Genomic DNA, 9,916 nt, shown 5'->3' with positions numbered 1-9,916 from the left:
TTTTTTTTATATATATATTAGGCTTTTAATTTCATCCAATGCTCTAGCTTGATTCTTTTATATATATTTGAACCTTCTCAACTTGCTTTTGCTGTATTGCCAACCCTTTTTTTATAAGAAAAAAAAAAGGTAAATTTTTTGAAAAAAACCCAAAAATGGGTTGACATATATTATTGATAACAAAATATTGTTTATAGGAAAAAGACTTGGAAACTCTTATGTGATTAATTTAAATGATATTGATTATAAAGTTAAGTTTTTTAGTATACTCGCCTTGTGTTTGTCATGGAAGACCTGGACATGCTAATATAAGATTAATTCAAAAGTCGTAAAAAAAGAGAGCTTATGAAAGGACTTCCATAACTTGAGTATAAAAGGGAAGTGATTTGTGATGCTTTCCAATATAGAAAACAACTCAAAAGCTCCTTTAAATCCAAGAATCAAGTCTCTACAAATCAAGCACTATAACTTCTTTATATAGATCTACTCGTGGATAGAGGGACACTTCAATGCCTAAGTTAATATTTGAGTTTGGTTGATCATGTGACAAGTATGTAAAAAATCAATAGGATAAACAATAATGTAAGTTATGTGTAAAGAAGCTCTATGTGTTATCTCTGTGTTTTTCAAATGAAAAAATATTCTCCTTTTCTCTCTCACTAAACTTATATAGCTTATCTTGAAAAAATATTTACAGTCATTAACCATGAAGTGCTAGTTTTATTTCATAACTCACTCATATTAAGAATAGCTTGCGCATATGTAACTTGTATAGCTTAACATAATATAGGCAACATAGATGATGATGATGATGATGATAAAGAACATAAAGAGAAAAGAGAGAAATGGTGATGAACTTGTTGAGCTTTGCAATTTGGTCCAATAGTCACTAGGTAGCTTGACTAGGCTAAAAAGAATTAGCCCAAACCTAGATACCTTATAAATTAGCTAGGTTAGAAAAATCAACCCCACTGGGTTACCCAATAGCTCTGTCCACAAGACTGCACATGACAACCCAGATTGAGGTTGCAGGGACCTGATAGGGGCTGTATGTACAACCTTTATATGAGCTATATACAACTTATTTGAGGGATACTTGCAGCCCATGTTTGGACTGTCTAGTATAAACCAAATCTATTTTCTTTTTGTATTGTCAGTAAGAATGGGCTGTGAAATCTTAATTGACAAATCATAATTTTCTTGATTTTGAAATTAATTTAATTCAATGTTTTTTTATTCTCTTATAGGGATAAATACCCTTTTTTTTAGTTTTATAAATATACTAGCTAGTGACTCGTGCTCTGTGATGAATTAAATAAAAAAAACTAAATGAAAGATATATGCATACATTGTCAAAGCATCTTTTAACATCAAGAAAATTTTAATTTTGAATTAAAAAGTTGATGTATATGTTTAATTAAAAAAAATAAAAATTATATACATTAATAAATATAAAAAAGAGTCATTAATGCTAACTAAAACTAAGTCAATAAGATAAGATATAAATACAAATTAAGATATCTTATCTTGTGAGATAGGGAGCTCTTTAAATTTTATTTCCTCTAATTATATGGCAATAATTGTTTTTTTTATATATAAAAATAGTAATAATTTAAATTCCATTGAAACAAAATAATTTTATATTATAATATTTTTTTCTTATTAATATATTTTTCTAACAAAAAATATAGCTTTATTTTATTCAATAAAAAATGAAAGTAATTAGAATAAATATCAAAAACATTTTGAATGCTTTGAAATAAAGATAAATTGAGTCGTCAACCTAACTTTTTTAATAAAATAAGTGAACAACACATCATTAATGGGTAGAATTTCAACTATCTTAGAACTATGAAAAATCAGGTTCGTCCTATATGATCCAAAAAACCTATTTATAACATTTGTTTTTCATATGAAAACTTATAATAAAAATCCTAGACCTCAATAAACCTATTTTAAACTTGACACATTATTTATGGGTAGAATTTCAACTATCTTAGAAGTATGAAAATTCAGGTCCGTCCTATATGATCCAAAAAACCCATTTGGGTAGAATTTCAACTATCTTATAAGTATGAAAATTCAGGTTCGTCCTATATGATCCAAAAAACCCATTTGCAACATTTGCTTTTCATACAAAAACTTCTAAAAAAAATCCTAGAACTCAATAAACCTATTTTAAACTTGGTTAGAAAAATAAAATAGTAATCAAATCCAAATTAATCGAGTCCAGATCTACCTTTATTTTTACATGATGAAGGATTAAAAAACTTAAATAACACTCTTTTTATCAAATATAACCCCTTAACACTAAAATTGAATTTTTTTTGCTAGAATGTGACTGACATATTACTTTTAAGTAACCTTCCCCCCCCCCCCTCAAATTCAAGGATTGAAAAAATAAAAATAAATTTTTCTACCTAAACAAAAAAGAAAAAGAAAAATAGGTAAACTAACTAAAAGTACCTCTCTCTCTCTCTCTCTCTCTCTCTCTCACACACACACACAACCTAATGACTTTTAAGACTTACTAATAATTGTGTCTATTTTATCAAAAATAAAATATAAAAGTAACGATTGTGTAATTTAATATGTTTTTTAATTAATCAGTTGATTATACATGATATTATTATATTCATGTAGATACACATTTATTATTAATAAAGGTTTTATCTATCTTTATATTCATATAATATTATATTAATGAATCTAATATTTTATTTGTGAATGTAGAATAAAGATAAAGATCATGGGATAAAAAATACTTTGTAAAAAAAATTATAAATGTGTTATAATTACGAGATTCTTATTGCATCAAAACATTATTTCTAAACTGTTCCTAGATGATGCTTTCTTAAATACTTGATATTTATTAAATTTGTAAAGACTGATACATATTATGTTCTTTTCTTTATGAAAGGAAACAATTGTTCTCATAAATTAAGGTATAAGAAATACTTGGAACTAACATGTATATGCATATCATAAGATATGTACATTGAACTGATCCGTATGAGAATTGCATATGGAGAGATCATGTATGTCTATAGAAAGATTTATATGACAATTGTGTAAATGATCCTTAGACTTACGATCGCTAAGTTATTTTATATAGAAAATATTATATTTTGATATTGTTATATGATATCTTAATCGAGGTAACATTGAGTAAGATATGAACTATATGAAGATACTTGAGTTATCAAGAGATGATTTATCATTCTAAGTGAATTAGAAAAAATATTTTATTTGTTTTTAAATAATATTGACTGAAAAATCATTGGCCAAGGTGGAATGGAGAATTTCAAATCTTATTCAAACAATCAGTGACTATTATGTAGAGAACAGATATAATTTAACATGACAAGCATACTTCATGTTTTAATGTTAAATCAAAACATAATTTAACATGACAAACATACTTCATGTTTTAATGTTAAATCAAAAAATTATTGGTGAAAGAATATTTATTATACTGAAAAGCCGGTCATTGAAAGGTTAAATCAAACCACTAATTACTTTTTTAATATTTGAAGGATCATGACACGTTACTTGATGATGAACCTAATCTTTAATATAAATAAACTAATTATTGAATTAATAACAAATTAATTTGTTTAATTTATTTAATTCTATTTAATTAAAATTAAAATTTATATTTGAACCAACATATTAGGAACCTAATGGGTTACATATATTAAGAATCATTAGTTAGAAATCAAATTGTGATAATTTAATTAAGTATGATTTGATTAAAATATATTTTAAAAATTAAGAACTAGAATATAATTAATATAGAAATTATATTTTCTAGACCTTAAGAAATTAAGTAAGGGCTTGATTGAGTTAATTTCTAAAATTATCCTGAATTAATATATAGATATTATTTAGTGAAAAAATTGATATTTTTCCAATTTATAGGGTTTTTTAGATTTCTCTATAAATAGTAAGCTATGACTTTTATTTTGTAGGGGTTGTTTATTAAACATAAAAACTATGTAAGTCACATAATAAAGAGCTAGCATCCTAAACATAACAATTCCTCTTCTCTAAATAAGGATTTAAGAGATTTCTTATCAATAGTTTGTATAAATTATTGTTGGAGACTAGATAATTGGATGACTTGTGATTTGCGATAACTTATTTTTTTTTTAAATATTTAAAGTAAAAAAAAAATCATACCTTTATATAATAAATCCCTAAACAGTTAGATTTGTCTAATGAAATTTTAGGAGCTTCTAAATAATTTTATTTTATTATTTTTATTGTGTATATGATATTCAAGAACCCAAAACTATATATATATAACTGAAAGGAAGAAAATTTGAAACCAAGGATTCAATTAATAATCAAATTAGAAATGTAGCTATCATTTAAAATTTTTTGGAACCTATATATTTATTTAAAATAAGAATACGATCACGTTCAGTTGAGCTCATATAATTAAGGGTGGGCATTCAGTTGATAAATTCAATTTAGTTTAGGTTAATCATACCTTAAAATATCAATCAAAACCGAATCGAAACAAAAAATTTGGTCTTTCATTCATTTTGTTTTTTTTTTTGAAAAACTAAAATCTTCTTCTTTCTTATTTAAACATAGAAAATGATTTTGGTTCCGTAAAACACTATTTTTACCATGGTGTTAGATTTTTAAATCCATTGATACGTTAAAAGACTTTTTTATTGTTTATTTTTTTTTCAAAAGAAAAATCATTCTAAATTATGCTCCAATCAACTACAAGATAGCATCAAGGATTTAAACATCCAAGACAAATAAATAATACATAAATATAAAAATACAATTTACCTATCAATCAATCCAAAAAAAAAAGGGATAAAAAGATTTTAACTAATAAGAAGGTAATTTTCTGGTTCTTTAATGTTAGGTTACTTTCAATTCTTAAAAAATAAAAAAAAATGAATCGAATTAAATAAAAAAATCAAATCAAATAGGGTTTGGTTTTGGAAGCAAATAGACTTTTGGACAAAAAAAAAAAGAAGAGTTGAACTTCTGGATAATATATTTTTGTTTGTGGAACCAGTCTAGGTGAGGATAACACCCAGATGTTCAAAAAATACTATAAATACGCGTCCAAATGAGCCAGATGGCAATCCATACGAGGATGCCTTCGTCAAGCTGTTGCTGCTTCCTCTATTTGGACGCCCTATGCTCTTTGGTCGTTGAATTAGTCACCTTGCTATGTTAGCCGACATGAAACGTAAGACAAGAGACAAAAAAGGAAAAAGAAGATGTCTTGTCTTTGTGCATTGAACTACGACTACGCGTGCCTGTGATCTTTATCCTGATTTACTGTGGTTTTTGAAAGTAATGATTGTTTTTGAAGGTATTTTTTAGTATTAAAATACGGTAAAATTCTTAAAAACCATGACGAACGAAGGGTTTCGAACCATCTCATGATTGCTGTTGTTACAGGCTTCCGTACAGCCAAGGTGGTCAGCTAGCTGTCTGTCTATTCAAAGACAAAACCACCCAATTCACCATCTCATGCCAGCCTCACCTAATTCACCTTCTTTCATCTTCCTCCCTCTCAAACTCACTCACAATTCTTTTACCTGACCAGAAGGAAAAAACAAACCTCTGGAACGGGCTTGGCAACGCAGCTGGCCCTCTCTGTATTTTTTTTATATATATATATATTAAAGAACTATTATAGGCAGTTGTAACAGGTTGTACAAAATATCAAATTGTGTTGACCAAGTTAAAATTTGATGGAATTTGGTAACATAAACAGTTTTGTATTTTTTTTTTTACCTGGAAACTCCTGTCTGTCACGTCATTGGTGGGGCTTGTTGAAAATGCAGTAATATAAACGAGGGGAGGAGATCAAAGAGTTTTTTTTAAAAAAGACTCATTTTTAACTCAAACACATCAACGAGGAGAAGCTTGGTGTCTAATGGAGAGCATTTTGGGTTTGCTCAGGATTCGTGTCAAACGTGGTATAAACCTTGCTGTACGTGATGTTCGTAGCAGTGATCCTTATGTTGTCATCAGGATGGGCAATCAGGTTGGTTTCTCCTTTTTTTCTTTTTTCTCATCTCTCTTGCAGTTTTGTGTTCTTTCTTCTTATTTTTCCTTCGTTTGTTCTTTGCTTTCTTTCGGTGCTGTTTCTTCCCCGTGAAAATTTGGAAATAAGAAAGAACTTGTTAATCTTGGGTTGTATTTTTTGATCTGGATTCTCAATTCTCTTAAGGAAAACCCCAAGAACTTCAAGGCTCAAGTATTTCTTAGATGCTTTGATCTGATATGTTTAAATGTTTTTCTCTTGTTGAGAAAGTATCTTTTTAGGTCTATGATGTTCTTATGCCCTCAACCAAATTACAACTTATTGTGGTAGTAAATTGAAGATTGATAAGTTATGATGTGTTGGATGAATTGATAATCAGAAGCCAGAAATTCTGTAAGAGAACATGTTATTTTTGGATGTTAGTCTTAAATTTTAGTCAGGGAAAACCCAGAATTAGCAAGGTTAGCATTAAAAAGAGAGAGGGTATAAAGCTAGTTGGCTACTGCCTGGTTGTTTTGGTAAGAAAATCTGGATTCTAATCTTTTCTCATTTTGTGCTGTAATCCTAGTCCAAAATAATTTCTTCGACATCTCCAATTTCTGTATGTGCGATGTCTGTACAATTCCTCCTGCAACATAGGATGGTACAGTTTCTTTGACATCTTCTCATTAATCTTGACAGTTCAGCCTGCTGTGCTAGCAAGTTTAACTTAGGATGAGAACCACATTCAAGTGCATATATTATAACTTTCTATCGCTTTTCAAGCTTTTTTCTTCATTTTTACATTTATTTAATTTGTCCCCATCTAATTTCCTGTCAATATTTTATTACTTGCAGTACGGTAGGATGCATATGTTGTAGTATTTCATATTTACGTGGAGTAAATGTTTTTCTTCTTTTAGGCCTTTTTAGTCACTACATTACGTCTGCTAATTTTATGATTGTAAACATTTGCTGCAGAAACTGAAAACTCGTGTGATCAAGAAGGACGTTAATCCACACTGGAATGAAGATTTAACTCTTTCTGTTACAGATCCTAATCTTCCAGTCAAGCTGGTAAGTTTAATGTCTTGTCACATTAGGACATAAGGTCTATTTCAGCAAGGGACATGCGTGCGCATGTTTATTGTGCAGAAAAGAACTACTTTTATGATTGCCTTCTCTTCTGTGCTCTTTGTCCAACTGCAAATCTATTTCCAAACTGAGTGCTATAACAATCTTTCTGAATTCAAAAAGCCTAACTGATTGAAGGTGCTTTTTTTAAAAAAAGAGTCATGTTGAAAACTTTTAGTTAACATTACAGAGGATGTGGTTTAACCTGAATCATCAGTGCTCAATACTGCAACTCTTGACACCCCTGTCCTCCTCCTAAGACCCCTAATGGGAAAGAGACAAGAAGGAAACAGAGTGAAACTTCATTATAAAATACATCTCAAATTCATTTCATTTTTTTGAGTCCAAGGATACCATTATCTTTTTTCTTTCTTTTTAGTTGGTAGGAACAACAATATTTTCATTGCCTGTGGCTCAGTAGGATTACTTGAGGCGAGTCCCTCAAATCTTAAACTGGCACTTCATTGAAAGGTGCAGCTCCAATTTTAAAATCACCAATCTTCCATTATGATGAAGATTGTCACAGGGCCTCTATATTCACCAATATACAACACTGGCCAGTAATGCTTCATTATGTCAACCTTTATTCACTCGAGAGACATGCAGAATCAAATTGGGAATATGCCTTTTTTCCTGTTGAGAAAATTTGTCATCAATTTGCTGAGTAATCCCACGTTGGTGCTGCACAGTATTTGTAATGTCTCCACAGGATGCACGGGCCTCTCCAATGCACAGTAACTTTTAATCTGGATACTCAGATTTAGTATCAAAACCAACCAACCATTTTTCATCATTGTTGTGTAACCTCGCATGCATTTCATTACTGTTCTTGGTCCATGGCACTTTGTTATTGTTGTTCTCATTATAATGCTAAATGTGCTTCTGTTGAGCTTGTATTTATGCTAAGTGCTTTTATGATGGTTGATCGAGATTGCTATGGCTTTACATGGTACTCGGACCTCTCCACCTACTTGCTTTTACAAGTGACAATGATCTGGATGCAGCGTTGCCTAAGCAGTTGTTACTCTGGAAACTGAAATTAAGCTAAATACAACATATTGGATGTGAGAACTCAACAGTTTTCCTACAACTGACTCCTCTTAACAGATTTGGAGCATGCACTATATTGTGAAGGGACAGCTGCATGCATGATGTCTTGCTCCATGAACTTGTGAAAGTCAAAACAATCACTTAATCCAATCACAAGAACCTGAAAATTAGGAGGCAGTCAAGGAATTACTAACTATAAGAACCCAAATGGGCATAGAGCAGTACCCTTTTTATGTTGAAGGCTTTCTACTTCTTCGACCTATATTTATAGGATCACTTAGCATGCAGAAAATATCATCTTTTATGTTTTTGCTATGTATCATGCTTTCCTAATATTCCCAAATTCATATTCATGTTTGTTTGTGATTTCAGATCGTCTATGACCATGACTTGTTTACCAAAGACGATAAAATGGGAGAGGCAGAGATTGATATTAGGCCATTCATAGAGACCTTGAAGATGAACTTGGCAGGGCTTTCAAGTGGCACTGTCATCACAAGAATACAACCGAGCCGGCAAAATTGCTTATCTGAGGATAGCTGCATTATTTATAGTGATGGCAAGGTTGTTCAAGATCTCTACCTCAGATTAAAAAATGTGGAATGTGGTGAATTGGAAATCCAACTCCAATGGATTACCTTCCCTAGCTCGAGGGGCTTTTAAAGTTTATGATTGTTCCTTTATTTGCTTCCAATCACATGATATGGACAGGTTGCTTTCAAGCTTCTACCACCTGTGTGGAGGTCTATCCACTGATTTGCATTACAAGCTAACCTTTTATGTGCTTCTCTTACCTGTATTCGGATCAGGCTCTTAGCTCACGATAGAGGATTGAACAATTTATGGTTCTTGTTCTTGATATGTATCTAAATATGTAAATACGCTTTGTGCTGGAAATTTCTGGACTTCGCGAGTTTACCAGTTGAAAGCATGATGACATGTAGATAGGCCGAAGCATGTTTATTCATTATTGGAAGCTTGCTTTATATGTATTTTTGGTGACTGGAACGTGTTTGGCAGTACTGTATACAAAAGAAGGAAGCTTGCTTTATATGTATTTTTGGTGCAGTTTTGGCTGCATAATGTGCTTACCTGCTTGCTTCTCACATGCTTATATCCTGAGCACTTTTACAATCCTACCGTATCACCATATTGGTTTTATTATTCAGCTATCCTGTCGTTGAGGATCCGTGGATGCCCCTTATTGTGCAGGATCGTATGCTTCCACTCAGACGGGCTTGTTTTGTAGGTGGGCTTTCGAAATATGGGTTGAATTCAGTTTTTGATTGCCTGTCTGTAAGCCGATCAGCATTTGCACGCACCAATTTGTGCTTTTCTGAGTTCATGTTTGATACTGTGATTGCAGGTTGATATTTAAAATATATTTTAAAAAAATATTTTTTAAAAATATTTTTTATTTTTTAAAATTTATTTTTAATATTAACATGTAAAAATAATTCAAAAATACCAACCATGTTTTGGAAACACTTTCAATAGGTTGAGTTAGTTTTGCAGCAACTCAAATATAACTTAACAATTAGGCTTCTTCATGATTGGAAATTAAATAATTTATTTATATTTCGATCAGTAAATTATATTTTTTTTATAAATTATTTTATATAGTAGGATTTGTTACTTAATGAGAGAGAACCTAAAAAAAAACCCCCCACTTATCAACAATATTTGTGATTTGTTTTGTCCTCATTAAGGATAATTTATTACAAA

At 30.4% G+C, this 9,916-nt stretch overlaps 1 protein-coding gene and 1 long non-coding RNA gene across 2 annotated transcripts; one reads left to right on the top strand and one right to left on the bottom strand.

The window, feature by feature from the left end:
• Window positions 1-5,847: 5,847 nt before the first annotated feature.
• LOC105135792 (probable ADP-ribosylation factor GTPase-activating protein AGD11) lies at window positions 5,848-9,161 on the top strand. The gene is made up of 3 exons (XM_011040830.1): window positions 5,848-6,028; window positions 6,989-7,084; window positions 8,564-9,161. The coding sequence occupies exons 1-3, from the start codon at window positions 5,918-5,920 to the stop codon at window positions 8,852-8,854; spliced, it is 498 nt and encodes a 165-aa protein (XP_011039132.1). The 5' UTR covers window positions 5,848-5,917; the 3' UTR covers window positions 8,855-9,161.
• Window positions 8,719-9,500, bottom strand: LOC105135793 (uncharacterized). Its single transcript, XR_844243.1, has 2 exons — window positions 9,201-9,500; window positions 8,719-9,168 (listed from the first exon to the last, which is right to left on the bottom strand). It is a non-coding gene; the product is annotated as an uncharacterized LOC105135793 (long non-coding RNA).
• Between the last annotated feature and the right edge of the window lie 416 nt (window positions 9,501-9,916).

This window comes from Populus euphratica, unplaced genomic scaffold (assembly GCF_000495115.2).
Source record: "Populus euphratica unplaced genomic scaffold, PopEup_1.0 scaffold221.1, whole genome shotgun sequence".
In the NCBI taxonomy this organism is placed as follows: domain Eukaryota; kingdom Viridiplantae; phylum Streptophyta; class Magnoliopsida; order Malpighiales; family Salicaceae; genus Populus; species Populus euphratica.
This window is presented reverse-complemented; position numbering and strand designations above follow the sequence as displayed.